General features: G+C 45.9%; 1 protein-coding gene across 1 annotated transcript in view; it reads left to right on the top strand.

The window, feature by feature from the left end:
• Window positions 1-16,922, top strand: part of GLIS1 (GLIS family zinc finger 1) — a 298,478-nt gene that overhangs the window by 132,405 nt on the left and 149,151 nt on the right. The window contains exon 3 of the mRNA XM_090048455.1: window positions 12,669-12,867. Within this exon, the coding sequence (XP_089904581.1) occupies window positions 12,669-12,867 (199 nt within the window). The remainder of the gene's footprint in view (window positions 1-12,668; window positions 12,868-16,922) is intronic.

The raw sequence follows: 16,922 nt of genomic DNA, 5'->3' as shown, positions 1-16,922 counted from the left end.
TTCCCGGATTAAGGACAATAAGAAGTCCTTCTTCAAATACATAGGGGGTAAAAAGAGGGTCCCGGGTAATGTGGGGCCCCTGCAGGACACGATGGGCAACTTAGTCGTCATGCCAGATGACAAAGCTAACATATTTAACGATTTCTTTGCCTCTGTCTTCCTAAGTAGGGACCAGTTCAGCCACCTCCCTGCTGGGCCCCCCTCGGGCCCCGGGAGAGACACGCCTGGGCCAGGGGTTAGCGAGGAGTTAGTTAGGGTACTTCTGGAGAGGCTGGACGTGTTCAAGTCCGCTGGTCCGGACGATCTTCACCCTAGGGTTCTACAGGAACTGGCCGAGGTCATTGCGGGACCCCTGGCGCAGCTCTATGAGCACTCGTGGTGCTCTGGTGAGGTGCCGGAGGACTGGAAGAGGGCCAATGTGGTCCCTATCTTCAAAAAGGGAAAAAAAGAGGACCCGGGAAATTACAGGCCAGTTAGTCTTACCTCAATCCCGGGTAAGCTCTTTGAAAAAATCATCCTGGCACACATCCAGGAGGGCCTTGCGGGGGAATGCATGCTCAGGGGCAACCAACATGGGTTCATCAGTGGCAGGTCTTGTCAGACCAACCTGGTGGCCTTTTACGATCAGGTCACCAAATCATTAGACGCAGGGGTTGCTGTGGATGTAGTCTTTCTGGACTTCCGGAAGGCTTTCGACACTGTCTCTCACCCTGTCCTCATCAAAAAGCTGGGAGACTGTGGTGTCGATGCCCACACGGTCAAATGGGTCGCCAACTGGCTGGAGGGCCGCACCCAGAGGGTGGTAGTGGATGGGTTCTTCTCGACCTGGAAGGACGTGGGCAGTGGGGTTCCGCAGGGCTCGGTCCTCGGGCCTGCACTGTTCAACATCTTCATCAGTGACTTGGATGAGGGGGTAGAAAGCACCCTGTTCAAGTTTGCTGATGACACTAAGTTGTGGGGGGATGTGGGTGCACTAGAAGGGTGCAATAGGCTACAAGCTGACCTTGACAGGTTGCAACGGTGGGCGGATGAGAATAGGATGGGGTTTAACACTGATAAGTGCAAGGTGTTGCACATGGGGAGGAAGAACCGGCACCACACTTACAGGTTGGGGAACTCCCCTCTTGCCAGCACGGAGACGGAAAAGGATCTTGGAGTCGTCATTGACTCCACGATGAACATGGGCCGGCAGTGTGGGGAGGCAGTCAAGAAGGCCAACCGTACCCTGTCATGCATCCACAGATGCATCTCGAGCAGGTCCAAGGAGGTGATCCTCCCCCTCTATGCGGCACTGGTCAGGCCGCAGCTGGAGTGCTGCGTCCAGTTCTGGGCGCCACACTTCAAGAGGGACGTGGACGATATGGAAAGAGTCCAGAGGAGGGCCACTCGTATGATCAGGGGTCAGCAGGGCAGGCCTTATGAGGAGAGGCTACGGGACCTGAACCTGTTTAGCCTCCACAAGAGAAGGTTAAGGGGGGACCTTGTGGCCTGCTACAAACTGGTCAGGGGGGATCAGCAGGTATTGGGGGAGTCCCTGTTCCCCCGTGCGCTGCCAGGAGTGACCAGGAATAATGGTCACAAACTGGCGGAGGGTAGGGTTAGATTAGATATTAGGAGGCGCTACTTCACAGTCAGGGTGGCTAGGGCCTGGAACCAGCTTCCAGGGGAAGTGGTGCAGGCTCCTAGCCTGGGGATTTTTAAAAGGAAGTTAGATGAGCACCTTGCCGGGGTCATCTGACCCCGGTGCTCTTTCCTGCCAAGGCAGGGGGTCGGACTAGATGATCTACCTAGGTCCCTTCCGACTCTAGCTACTATGAAACTATGAAACTACTATGATGATGGGGCTCGGGAAGCTGGCAGCCACAGGAGGTCTGCCAGGGGAGGGTGGGCACATGCAGACATGCCCGTGCCCTCAGCGCCCCTTGCCCCTGCAGCCCCTGGGACGGAGAGAGGTCATCCTGCCTCCCTCTCCGCAGAGGGGCCCGAAAGGCTGTTGCCTGTGGGGTGCCACTGTTGTCCCGTTGCCCAGCCTGTTCCTCCAAACCCCCCTGCCTATTGCTGTCACCCCCGCTGCATCCCTGGTTGGGGCGAGGGCCAGCCAAGGGGAGTGGAAGAGGCACGTGGTCCCAGGTGCAGGAGCGCTGCAGAGCCACCGGAGCCCGCGGCACAGCCAGCCATGCCCCTAGCCCAGCACCTGGACCGGCTCCACAGTGGGCCAGGTCATGGGGCCAGTCCCCGAAGTGCAGGAGGGAGCAGAGCAGTGCCCTGCCCCTCCTGCACTCTGGGGGTCTCGGTCTCCCCCCCCCCCCGCAAAAAAAACCATTCCTGCGTGTCGGTGGGGTGTGTGCAGGTATCTGTGCGCCTCCTGTCCACCTCCTGCAGCAGCCTTTGGCCAGCTTTGGGGTGGGGGCAAGCCACCAGACATGAACCCAGTGGTGGCAGGAGTGGTGGCACCCCCTTGCTGCAGGGGTTTTCCGCACACCCCTTGCCTGTGTCTCGCGTACCCCTGGGGGTATGCGTACCACAGGTTGAGGAACTATGGACTAGATGACCTCCTGAGGTCCCTTCCAACCCTAATTTTCTCTGATTCTGCATGGCCAACATTTATGGTTCAGCATTTTACAAAAAAGGCACACGTGGACTATAGCTATCAGTCACAAGCTTTTAATAAACTGATATTCCACAAGTTTTTTTTTACCAGCTGTTTCCTCTTGATATTTTTAATTAGCCCGTAGCCCAAAGCCTTGCACATTCAAGTTGTGTGACTTCTATATGATGACGCTTATTTTGTGGATGGACCTATAATCTTTCCCACATCCTATTAGATTTTCCCTCTTCCCCTCCCTCCCCGCAGCCTGATTTTGCTACACTATCTCTTACACTGTATTGGTGAAGCCCATGCCTTTGTGGTCCAGGCTTGGTAGAACAATGAACAGTCTCTGGATTGTAGCATGCCATACTGGGAAGAGTCAGTCTCCAACTAAACCTTCACTTTCCTCCCTGACTTTGCAGAAGGAGATCAAGTCCAAACACAGCAGCAGTTCCAAAATAGTCAGGGCTCTGCTGAAATGTGGTAAGAAGATGGTGTTATCAAAGCTCTGTTTTGGAAATGACAGATCCTGTCTGTGTACATTTTCTCCTTAAGAAGAAAAATATGTTGTGAAGCATCTTAGGCCCAAATCATATTATTGCTTATTTTTATAACCATTTTTCACAGTCAGGTATTCATAGCAATGCTGTCATTACTTTTAAGAGCATTATAAAGGTCTGAGCCCCCCATTTAAATGTCAGAAGGCCAAACGCAACCGTTGTGCATTAGAGAGTGAAGGTGACTATAGAGGGGCCATACTAGTTGCTGCCTAAGCTGAAAGATGGGCAGAAACAGAAAGCAAAGAGCATCTTAAATTAGGAAAATAAGCTAGCTTTTATCTTTTAATAATATATTGTAATTGCTTAATACATCTCAGGTTCTCTCAGTAGCACAGATCATTTATTTTCTAGCTTTGCTGAGCCACTCCTGAAACAAATGCCTAGTTCTGAACATGCATTTTTAGGTATTTCAGGTCCAGATTGGGATATTCTTGTTTAAGATGATTTCTAGTGTTATGAATCTGAGGTTTTGCCAGTATCAAAGGTAAGGGGTTGGGGGGAAATAGGGAGAGTGTATTTGGAGAGGTTTTCATTCTGGATATTGTGGTCTGGCCGTTTCCCACTATCTCTTTTCCATGGCTTTTTAATTTTTCCATAGCATCTTAGAATAGGGATATGTAGCTCAAAATTTCAACTAATTTTGATAGTGATTTACCTAAACCAGCATAGTAATCGAGGTTTATACCAGGCTTTCAACTCCTGAAATGTTTCAACTACCATTTAAAGGAGCTTTGTTTTCCTCAGGTTTAAGTAAAACAGTTCTGGCCCCCAAAGCCTTTGGCAGCCTATAGATGTGCTCTGATGCCTTATAATTAGAATGCTTTAGCATCACCACAGTATCACATGTATTAAACCCCTCTCCCCCCTCCCCCATTTCAAAATGCTTATGGGTACTTTAACTAAAGCTCATTGAATTAGCTTTAATTAAAGTGTCCTGTGGCCATTTTGAAGTGCACAGGGGCTTAATACAAGTGATGCTGTGGCGTTTAAATTAGGCCAGTTCTCTGGAAACCCCCAAGCATGTGTATAGGCAGCCTTTGTCTCCGGTAGCATAGTTGCAATGGTCCAGAAATTACGGTGAGAGGCAAGTATTTTTAGGGTGCTGTCTTTTATTGGGCAACTATGTAGAAGAGATAAAGTTAGACAAACTTTCAAATGCAAGGCATTCTTCATCAGGTCTCTAAACAAAACCGATCTGAACATTTTCTATTAAAACTTCCTCAATGCAGATAGGTCATTAGGATGATGCTTCCTCTAACAGCAGAGTTGGAATAAGGTAACTGTGGGTTTTGTAGGAGCAGTAAAACACCATATAACATGCAGACAGGGCATAAGCAGCTTTGCGACTTCTCTGCAACCATTTTCAAAATCCCCTTGTGTCCAGGGTCACAGTGGCTGCTCCCATCACACTATAATCATGACCCCCACCACAATAGGGATGACATGTCAGTAGTAACACGTTGGTGCCCTGGTGCCTGAGCCAGCCTTCCAACCTGTAGGGCCCAGGGCAAAAAGTAGAACATATCAATGTACCAAAAATTGTGCCATTTTTCCTTATAATAAGCCGTGGCACAGCCAATAACTTCATTCCATTTTTCAAATATGTCATTGGTAGATTCTGGATCTTGTCTCTAAAGAAAACCAAGCATGGCAAAATATTTGAAAAGCAAATGTAATTAAAGAGAACGAAGCAGCAAGAAAAAGCAAATGACCTAGTTTGGCAGTCACCACAAAACCCACAATGCTCTGGGGATGTCTAAGTATGTTAGGCAAATACTTCCAATCGCTCTCTATTTTGAGTGTGAGTCATTTCAATTATGTGTCATTTCAGTTATTTGTTCATTGTCCTTAATTAGGTAGCTGTAAAGCACTGTAACATAGGTTTGCTGGGGAGTAATTACACTTTCCATAAGAATCGTCGACTCTTATCTGGCTGCAGGCTTAATGGTCAGTTTTATCAGCAAGAATTGGGCCGCCATAAATGAGAAATGAGATGTTCCCAGGGCAAGAGAAAGAGCTACTGCCTTTTAGGTTTGTTGGCTTTAGCACTTGTTTTCATCATTGCTCAGACAGGTTTGCTCTTTCTGTGGACAGTCTACTCCTCTCATAGAAGAAATGTAGTGCCTGTCTGGCTTCATGCAGGCAGTCCTTACACGGACAACTTGTCTTTACTCCTAGGGCTAGTTTCTCGTTCTGATCTGACCTAACCTGGTGAATAGTGAAAGATCAGCTCCTCAGAACTCAGTTACAACTGACTAAAAATGCCTGGAGATGAGAATCTAAACCAACGTGATTACTCATATGGAAGGAATTGCATGATTGAGGCCTTTGTATACTACTGTATAAACCTCTCATATTCCTTTCTTAAACGTTTAAACTGAAAAACATAAATCAAAACTTGCAAGACTGAAGAAGAGAGCCACTCCAATTAGGTTGATGGAGTCTACTTCCGTGAGATCCTTTCGGAGACCAGTGCACATCCTGACTTATTAAATTTACTCTCTGTAAATTAGGATTGGTTTTTAATGTGGATTTATGGAATTATTATGGTCCTACTGAAATGAGGGTAAACCTCTGGTAGAAGGTAGAAACACTCATTTCATCTGTTCTTGGTAGGTTACAGTATGCAACTTAAAGGCCCCCAGATACCAGTGAAAAAAGAGATCCAGTTCCAGACATGGAAAATACTTAAATCTCCTGTATGCCAGCCAATGAAGTTAATATTATACAAAGCACACTGTTGTCAAAGGGCCAGATCTTGCTCTCTCTAGCACTGGTGTAAACTGGGATAACACTTTTTAAGGCAGTGGATTTGCACGGGTATATGGAAAGCAGTGCCAAATGTAGTCATCTGCATTCAGACATGCGCTTGCTCCATCTTATTTTTGCTCCTGGACAAAAAGCAAAGCTTTAATGTCATGACTTGTCTGTCATTATTTCAACTGGCATATGGTCGGCATATTTTTTAAGGGGACTGTGGCATAAAGGTGACCTGATCTTGAGACTATATTAGACACCATTTGTAGCACAGGTTAACGAATCTTCAAGGTACTTTGTGAAGATAAACATATGGCAGGTGGGCTGAAATACTAACGCGCACAATTTCGTGGGTTTAGTTTTTGAGTGCTCAGTTCCTTTGTGGGAAGAAAAAAACGTATTTTGTGATTTGACAGCTACTGGGAAAAATAATTATTTTTGACAGCATGGGGATAATGTTAATGTTATTCTAGGAAACCTCCCTCTTCAAACAAATAGGTATCAGTGTTTTCTGGTGTGTAGGCTACAGTTTATTACAGCTGAACTATGGCTGGAAGCTTCAGGTTTCCGTGTTTAGATAATACGATAAAATTGTTAAAATGCATGTTTAGAAAAGCCCTTAATGAATGTCAGACGTGTATCATCCAGAGATTCAAAGCGAAAGAAATGATGCTTTTATTACGGACCAGCTGTAAGTGAAAACCTTAAAGAATAACTTTCGTTATCCGAGATATGAAGCGCACCTCAAACGGGCGTTCTGCAGCCAATGTGTTACATTCAGCTAGAGAAAAAAATGACGGCCTAAGGCCAGGGTACCGTGAGCCAGGCTTTGGATGGCAGGGATCTGGGAAGTGTGGCCATGAAAGATGTGCAATAATTTCTTCTCTAAACTCTCACTGCACTTTTAGGTACCCAATATATTCAAACATTGCTAAATTCAAATCAAGAATGATGTTCTGGTTCTGCTGCCATTGCTGGGTGTTCCATTGCTGAAGCTATGCAGTTATGATGGTGTAAACCAGAGCTAGTGTGAGAGCAACGTAAAGTCCTATATGATGATTGTCAGCATTATATTTTTATCTCACTTTCCCACCAGCAACCGACCTGCTTATTGTAGACTCAGATTCATACCGCACTTCTGCAAACACCTTGTATGAAACTCTTAAGCACATCTGTCCATAGTCACTAAATACACTTGACTGGTCTTTGTGGGTCTAATGGTGCCAGGCTTGGAAGTGTTTGCATCATCAGAGCATGCCAGATGATGACAATTTGGGAATATAATTGTTATGCATTAATTAGCATGCAGAAAACTCAAGTGTCATGTTGTATAACATGTCGAAGGCCATATGTATCTCTCAATAAAAGGTCATAAATGTCTTAGTGGATCCATCAACTCTTTAAAGCAGTACATGGAACAACTGTGTCCAAAAGGAATCGCATAATCTCAGGCTTCTCACCAGAACTGATTGGAAATATTTTTCCCCCCTTGAAAAGGTTGACTTTTGTGTAAGAAGCTGAACATTTTTTAGCTTATTTCTGAGAACTCTTTGGCTGAAAACAGATGAAGATGACTTGGGCATGGCCCCATGGAGCCTCAGATGTCTCGCTCACCCACTCTCCTTTAAGAGCTGAGCTTCCAGCTCGGCGTCTTTCATGATGTGCCATTGTCTCCCTGCTTGCACAGAGCATGATGGCAGATGCAGTCTAGCTGGAGAAGCACAGGTGGTGCAAGGCACCCTGACTGTGACACCTACGTGAGGATGTGGCACTAAGGGCAGATCCAGGATTTTGTTAAAAGCAATTAGCACTGCAGGGGTGGTAGACCAGTGCAATCAGCACTGCAGGGGTGGCAGACCACCCTGCTGGAGCAGCAGTTGGGAACTTCTATTAAAGCCCCCCGTCAAAGAAGAATCTTCTCTTCTCCTCCATGCCCAGCAGCACAACCCCTCCATTCCCTTTTACCCCTTTGCCCCACCCACTGCTGCCACTGTTCCTGTGTCCTCCCTTGGGCCAGGAGGTTGCAGAGCTCCTCCTGCCTTGCTCCATCTAGGCTGCACGGGGAGCTAGGCTCAGCAGCGGTGGTGGGAGGATTTTCCCCTTTGTGAGACTACTCCTGGGCTGGCAGGCAACACCCAGAGGACTGGGCAGAGAGGAGGATCCCACCCGCTGCCGCCGCCGCTGCTGTTCTGGCTGAGCCCAGCTCCCTGCAGAGCCCAACTGGAGTGGCCAGGAACGGCTCTGGAGCTGCCTTGCCCCAGAGGCAGGCAGGGACAGCAGCAGTGGTGAGCAGGGGAGGAAGCAGAAGGGAGCGGGAACGTGCTGCTGCGCACAGAGGAGAAGGGAGAGGGGAATTTGTACTTGCTTCCAGGACTGAAAAAGTCCCTGAGTGCAGCTCCTATGGCATGGTTGACTGAAGGTGGGTGGGGGGCCTGCACCCCCTTTGGATCCACCCCGTGTGGTACCATTTCCAAATCAACGTTCTCTACTTGCAGCTTAACATTTTTAGCTATTGTATTAATTTAGTAATTAGAAAAAAAGCTGGGTTGGTTTTTTTTGGCAAAGACAAAGTTTTCTGCAGACAGGAAATGACTTTTCCTCAGAAAACAAAAAATCACTTAGTCCAAACACTTTCTCTTAAAAATACTCCTTGATGGACATTTTTTTTTGGCCGTTTCTAGCTCTGGCAGGGCAGAGTTCACTTGTTTGATATTATTTCATCAGAACCTAAAGCCAGATTGATACAGCCTGCTTGCTGAGTCCAAGCATCGAGCTGCACCCGCTCAGTCCGAGTCGAGGTCCCCCCCGCCCAGTTGGCACACATGACTTAGAAAAGTCCTGAGCTCATGCGCTAGTGCCGTTATCTGGCGTCCTGTCTCAGAGAGCCAAAGTGGTGCTTGGACATACCATGAGCCACTTCCTAATTTCTGTCCTTGAGTGCCCATCATTTTCATGCTTTTTTTCATAACTTTCCGCCAAGTGTCCCACACAGCATAGATATATGCTTAGGTCACATTTCTGAAGGGCATTCAGTGAGACACTGGGATTAGCATAGCTCCTTTGAAGTTAGTTGTGCAACTCCAGGCTTATCCTAGAGCAGTGATTCTCAACCTCATTGCCACGGCACCTGGGGGTGCCTTGAGGTCCTTTCAAGGGTGCTGTGGGGTGCCACACAATGTTGACTCTGTTAAGTGTATAAACACAATTCATAAGATAATATGAACACAATTCATATGATGTTCCTGCTGTCAAAAATTCAAGTGAAAACGAAGAGCTGGCATTTTCCAAGGGTTGCCTTGAATCAAAGGGTTCCTTGAGTCTAAAAGAAATTCTCAATGGGTTCCTTGAGTCTAAAAAAGCTGAGGACCGCTGTCCTAGAGGAACTGAGACCAGGATCTGGTTTTGTTCCTGATTTAGGTAAAAAAAACATCCCTTATTTTAATAAAAATCCAGTCACGTCATTGAGCTGAGTAGAGGCATACTGCTATGAAATGTATTTGAGAGAGATTCAGAGGTTTTGAGTTTGATTATAATGTAAACAGGGGTAATGCCACTTATGTGAGATGAAAATTGTCCTTATTTGACAGATAACTGAGCCTTGTGTAACACGAACAGAGGGAGCGTGTGACTCATTTTTGTAGAGGTAGTGAGAGAATAGTTTAGACTTTCTGAAGTTGAGTAACAAAATATTTGTTTAAACATGAGGCTTGTGTCCTGTTTTGCTTTCTTATTACTAGAGAGTTCTCCTCCATTTGTTGCTTACCTTAAAATATCTATGATGACAAGCCTGCTGTTGCTAGATGACTCCCCGAGTATGTATTTTGAGAGTTCATAACTCATTTTTTTCTGAATTCTCACACCTGAGTTGAAGGGTCAGGGTACTGGATCTTTAACACGGGTGTCCCTTCACGTTAGTTATTGACTATTTAAGTAGATTTAAAGCAAATAAGAAGGCTTGGCTTTAAATGGCCTGAGTAAAAATCCCTTCCCTCTTCCAGTTTTCATTCTCTTTTATTGTCATCCATTCTACTGTTTTCCTAGTCATCAGTGAGTCTTCCAGGCTATATAGGACCTGCATTTCAAGGTTCATCTTCAAGATTTACCTGCTTCCCATAATCACTCACTCTCCCCATTTTCATAGTCATGTTTGCCAAAAATCTGAACCGACTTCCAATTGAAGGCACTTGCAAAAGTTGGCGTCCGATTGTGGAGACGCAACGCTATTACTGTCCAGTAATTTACCTTTGTCTTCCCTCTGAACTGTTGTCAAAGATGGAGAGGTGGCTGGCTGTCCCCGCAGTAGGGACCATTATAGCTCCTGGCCGCTAGATGGCAAGAGAAACTGTTTGCATTGAACAGAGTTACCCCACGGTGATGCTGACTGGGAGAGAAGACATGGCTGTTACATGGGTGTATCTTACAGGGTGTGTCATTACTCATTTCTCAAGGGATATTGCTGCCCTGGAATGGAGGGACTAACAGATATTAGGCTGTGTGTTCTGCATCTGCCTCATTTTGACTCTGATGTAATCAAATTACTTCCATGCAAGCATGTGTCTGCACCCTCAGGTTGACTTTCATTGAGCAAGATCAAAGTTGAGCAACTTAGTGGCCCCCCGTGCGGATGACATAGCCTCCATCCATTGAAACCAAAGAGAGTTGGCAATCATCTGAATTAAAAGCAGCTTCACTGTTAAACTGGGTTACTTAAATGGTAGCCATTCTAACAGTAGCTTTAACCCTGTTAAGATTAAAGGGCAATTGCTGCCATTTAAAAAAAGTGAAAAACTTCTTAAATCTGCTCTTAATTGCTTCGTTTCATGAAAAAGCCTTAAAATTTGCAATACATTGATAACTCTGATAACATCATACATGACAGCTAACCAGTGCTGTGATCATGTAGGCTGGAATGTATTTAAGCATGAAAGAATGATAGAAATGAAATAGAAAGCTTGCAGTATAAGCCCCACATCAGAGGTACTTTTGTTGAAGAGGTTTATGTAAGCCTGCAGATTTAATGGGCATTTTGCAAGAATTTCTCTGCCAGAAAGGTTTTTCAATAAAACATATTCAGTTAGCAGCAACAGCCCAAATTAGGATGGTATTTTACCATTGGAAAGACTGTGCTTTATGTTTACATGCTGTTCACGCTCAACACTGAAAGAGATGTGAAACTCAGGCCACTGAGTTTGGGACCCTCTCCAGGCCTTCTGCACTATTCCCGACTCACGTGCCAAGCCATTAGAAATGGTCACTCTAGTTACACCATAGTCATTGCTTTATGAATATACTGTACCCCTTTTCAGTAACATTTTGAAGCAAATTCATGCTGATTGGCCTAAAGCCATTTTGCTTCGCCTTACAATTAGTCAAAATCCAACGCTTGGGAGACTGACATGTTGCTGAAAGCAGAAGTGGGGCAGTCAGTCGCACGCTCCGAAAAATTGCCAACAATACTTTTGTTCCATCCAAGCTAAGAGTCAAATTGTTTTCAGCAGTAAATCAGAAAGTCTCTTAGTATGCCTTTCTGCTCCTTCAAGCCCCTCACTAATGTAGAGAAATCCTCTTGATTTGATTCACAACTTTCATGGCAGACTAGAAATGGACGGATACTTGGGTTTGTTGTCATTGTTGTCCAGGAATTAGGACGACTGTGAGTGAAAGGCCACCAGAACTAGAACAAACAGCTTTCCCATTTCTCATGTCTTTCACCTGAGGATTTCAGAGTAGTTTATACACAGGCATGAAAAAACACCCTGAGCTTAACATGCTTTTGAAGTAGGTAAATACTGAGTAACTGCAATTTTCCCCTCCCCGCAAGATGAAACAAAAGTCACCAGTTGTCACTGGTGCTCGACTTGTGTATGTGACCTCCCCCCCAGTTATGTAAATGTTTCTTCAAGTTGAAGGACTTAATCTTGCTCTCTTGAGGTCAATGGGAGTTTCACAATCATCAATAAGATATGTGCATTTTCAGAAGTAAAGTACCTTGTACCCTCTTTATAAACATTTCCAGCGTTGATAGGAATTACATTTTCATGGACTTAGGAGCACAGACTTTCCCGTTCTGGATCACCTTCTCTGCCATGCTCGCTTCTTTGGTGGTCGATGTCTGATGGTTCAGTGGAAACCAAGGCCGCTCCAAACCGTACCCACCCAACAGGTCAGAGCGGGGGCGGGAAGGAGTCATTTGTATATATTACAGAAAAAACACTCTACAATTTAGACAAGGTCTTCCACACCATCCATAAGCCAGCCAGAAGTTTCTCTGGTGGCATTCGACTGCCATTGAAAACCTGAAGAATGTCACAGTAATACGTGAATGATGAATCAAGTGATAATAAATAAAAACAGACTTCAGAAACTCCCACTTCAACATTTATCCTCGTTCATTTAAGAAAACAAAATAGAAATGACCCCAAACCATGAAACCTAAAAATGTTAAAAAAAAAAAAACCCTCTGCCATAAAAAGTAGATATTAAAGGAAACTATTATATTTTAATTTTTTAAGCTACAATGTGAAATTAAAAATAGTCTTGTAATATAAAAAGAGAAATCATAGCAATAATTTATGGATACCAAGTTTTTTGGGCGTAGGTTTTGGATCATTGTGAAACCCTCAGCTTTCTCTCCTGTTGCAGTTGCAAGAATTTGATGACGGGAGCCAAAACTGGGAACATATTGAGTAACACGGATACAGAAGTTCTCTCTTCATTAGAAGCTTATGGGTTTTTTTTCCCTCTCTCTCTCTCTCTCTCAGTGAATGGTGGATACAACCATTGCAATTTGATCTCCGAGAAGAAGAACATGATGGACATGGAGATGACGAATAGCTCGGTGCCTGTCTGTAGACAGAGTCTATTCATCCACACAGGAAATCCACTTACCCGAGACCACCCATTGTCTTGTGAGAGATTGCTCCATGTTGGTCAGCTGAATTTAACACACGCGGATACAAGGTATTGTTTCAGTTTTTATTGCCTCATATACTTTATCCTTTGGGAGCGCTTCCTTGCTATAATCTTCTCCCCCGTAGTTTCCCTTCAGGTGCTGAATATGAGATCTCCTCTCCCGGGCCTGGTCTAGTGGCCTAACATTTGGATGAGCTCTTTGCTTTGTTTCATCTTGTCGTCCCTCCTCAGCTAAGCATTTCATGTCTCCCCTGAAGCTCTCTGATGGCATCTTGCTGCTACTACTCCATAACTCTGCCAGCTGGGGGCACTCGAAGGTCCATAGCATCCTCCCTTGGAGTTTAATTATGGCTTTTCTATTGATGCAATTCCAGCATGCTCTGAAGGCCGTGAGCTTCTTGCCTTCTCTCACCTACCACCCATGGTGCTTCCAAGATGCAGCCTGGGAAACGGAGACGGTAGAGTGACTTCCAAACCGGTGTCGCCCATATGGCACTGTGTTGTGCCACCAGCAAACCTGCAGGACACCTGCATGCTCTGAGTTTGTTAGAGGATGCACGGCAGGAATAGAGGTTCCCATAGAGCTATAACCTGGGGATTTGCTCTGAAGGCCATAACACGAAAATGTTGGGCTCTGCTTTTGATATACACACTATAGTTCAACCTACCATGAACAGATTTTTCTATTGAAATATTTGCCATAATTTAATTATATGAAAAGAGAACTCTATTGTTGTTGTTGTTGTTGTTGTTACAAATGTTAACATTACCAGATTTTAAACAAATACCCTAAACAGACCTCCATTGTGAATAGAAGCCTGCTATGAATTAAAAATCTGACTATCTATTTTAATTGCACTGTTTTTTGGCAAAGCTTTAGGATATGGTATGATCTTGACCTTTTGAAGAGCTAGCGCAAAGAAAAACTTCAATAAAGTTGCAACCATTATCTTCAATATTTGGAATAATTGGTGCTCTCTGCCTGGAACTATCAAATCCCGGTTTCCACAGGCGCAGCAAAAGGAAATGTGGACTCCAACTTAGTTAGGGAAATCTGGTTGTTTTGGATTTATTGTACATATTTAATGCATTGTTTTTCTTTTTCATTTCCTAATGGTACAAGGCTATCTTTATTTCCAGGAATAAAAAAGATTTCATCGATATGACATGCAAGCGGAGGGAGCTTTTTATAGAAAAAAGGACCAGAGCACATTCATGCCAAATAGCAAACATTTCGCTTTTGGTATCACAACTTTTATGGTGCTTCTGCTTCATTTAAGTTTGCTCCATCCCAACCCTTTCATGGCTCCATGTGGGTTTGCAGTTATCAGGCTGGTTTTATTCTGTCAGTGAGGACAATTATGAAACAAAGATAATTATGGAAGGAGCAAACAAAAGGAGGAAGAGAGGACCCTGCTTAGATCTTTTTGAACCTTTTTGTAAAAACCATAATGAGGAAATGACAGATCCCTGCATACAGGGGATCACAGTACCACACTTAGAAATATGAACCCCTTCCATCGCTGTCTGAGGGAAGATTCCCAGAACAACATTGAGGATTGTGTGCAGCAGAACCTGAGAGGGCTGCTATTATGATAAAACAGCAGGTGACAGAGCTAATTTTGTCCCATTTGTCCTGCAACATGGCCTCCAATCTGCAGGTTTCACCATCCCCTGAGCAACTATTTAGAAGTATTTGGAAAGCCTCATCGAGTACGGCGTGGTCCCTTTCCTTCACGGACCGCTCATGTGTCCGGCTGATCAGTCATCTCGCTCTCCATTTGTACGCCCAGCTGTTTCCACCATTCTCATTTACGTCAGGTTTACGCAGAGTGTTAATGCCCCGTGTGGCTCCGTGAGCCTCCCCGACTGAGCGCAAGTACTCCCAGCTCGGGGAGCCCCACCTGCTCAGACAGGCTGTAGAGCCAGGGCTGCTGTTTAGAGTGGGAGTGAAGATAAAGAGCCCTTATTCTTAGCGCTATTATTTGTTTTTGTATGTAGTGTCATAGTTGTACAAGGGCCTTACCCTGAGGGGCTGAAAATATAAGAACCCCACGCTGCACGGTGCCAAGTGATCGCAGCTGCCAGGGAAGTCAGCGGGAGATTGAGGGAGTTCTGCACTTCTCCGGACACGGCTCCTTCCTAGGCAATGCATGGAGAAACAACGGCTTGCTGTGGGCAGGGCTGCCTGAACTCTACACCGATCATTTTGGCCAGCTCCGATGTCTGATGCATAAGGGGAAACACAAATTCAGACCGGTTCTCTGGGTTAAACTTTGAATCCATGTACGATCCCAGTTTGTGCAGCCACAAAGAGACCCCGGACTAACATCCAGAGCCGACCCTAGGGGGTGCGGGACCCCCTTAACACTGCGCAGGACTGTGGTACCCCCCAAAAGGGGGAGGAGTGGGGTCTCCTTGCTTCTGCAGCGTGGGGCTGAGCTGCCAGGTCCAGGCAGGCCTCACAGGGGGGACCATGGCCGCTCTGCCCAGCTTCGCAGGGCCCCCCCCGCAAAGCACGGGGCCTGGGGCAGTCCCTAGGGACGGCCTGCAAACATCTTTGCCACAAACATACATTCTGCTCAGGGTTTGGTGAGATGAATGGCTTCTGCTGCTTTTCTCAATGCTCTGAAATACATTTTCCCCCCAGCTCCTCCCTGACTCATTTTTCTCAGGCATCGTGTTTTAATGATGACTGCATGAAGAGGGAATCATGTCTCCTCTTCTCATTGCTCTCCCACAGCTGAGCTGATAGCATTTAAGTTGCCACTAGAGATGCACATAGTGGACTGGAGAAGCCCTAGTATCTGCACTGTGACCACTGGCCTCAGTGTACCGCGCAGTGAGAGAGCTCATTCTCAGGTGCAGAAAACCTCCTCCCTCACTGGGCTTTCAGTTCTCTGTGTCAAACCAGAAAAGGTGCACAGCACAGCATCCTCCAGGTTCTTAAAACTGCCAGCGATCACAAGTGGCTAGCTTAAAAAAGAAATCAAAGATGTGTACGGGGGGACCAACCTTCTTGACAGGTGTGCCATAAAGTAGCCCTGCACTCTCCCTGTGTGCCACCCTAATTCTCTTTCCCTGCCCAATCTGCCGCTCTGCTTTTTACTCCCTGCCCTGTGTTTCCTGCCTGCTCCACTTTCTGCTTCCCGCCGTTGTGCTGCCTGTCCCCATGCACAGAGTCTGCCTGTGCTACTTGTGGCATGTGATGCTACAGGTTGGCCACCCCTGGTTTAGTAGTAACCTGGAGGTGTCAAAACCCCTGTTTTGTTGGGAGGCTGTTTCAGAAGCCGCATCACTCCTGGCATGGTGCCAGAGCCCTCAGGCTTTGGCTGTGCTTTTCCTTTACAGTGGGAGTGTCTACACGTGCATTTATGCTGGTTTAAATTTACTGTGCAGTACATTACTGTTTGGTAAGCGGGAATAGGCTGGCACCTACACATACAGACATCAAAGCATAATGCTGTGTGTGGACTGACTTGGGACTAAAGTTAGTCCTAAGTCAGTCCACACCCGCACTGTTACTGCACAGTGAGACATCTACACGTGCATTACTGTCCAGTAACTAATGGGGTATAAATTTAACTAATAATATATAATATAATATTAATATAAATTTAAACTAATGGGGTATAACGGGCATGATGCAGGTATCAAATTTACGCTCAAGCTGGCATACGTCGCCATATTTACTGTGTAGTAAATCTGCACGTGTAGACGTGCCCAGTGAGCACTTTAAAAAGGGCCAGTACCCAATCTGTACATAAGCCCACTGGGGAAGGGAGGGGGAAAGCCCCACTGGCACTGACGCTATTCCATTTAATGCAAGATGGATCAACCCAGTTTCAAACCCCCCAGCACTGTCCCTGCCACATTCCCCCTGCTTGTTGCCACCTCTGTCCCTTTGTTCTGCCTCTTCCTTTTGCTTGGCAGTAGGGTTTTGGTCCCTGATTGGGATGCCCAGACAGAGTAGCACTATATCTTTGTGGAGCAGGGCTCCTGGCATCCCATCCCTGCATCTTCACCTGCTTAGTCAAACTTCATCTCTTTCGCTCCAGTCTAGGTCCCCTACACCTGAGAAGAAGGGAACAGGATCGGTCCAA

The sequence above is a fragment of the Crocodylus siamensis genome, chromosome 5 (assembly GCF_052110815.1).
Source record: "Crocodylus siamensis isolate JL-2025a chromosome 5, ASM5211081v1, whole genome shotgun sequence".
NCBI classification, from domain to species: domain Eukaryota; kingdom Metazoa; phylum Chordata; order Crocodylia; family Crocodylidae; genus Crocodylus; species Crocodylus siamensis.
This window is presented reverse-complemented; position numbering and strand designations above follow the sequence as displayed.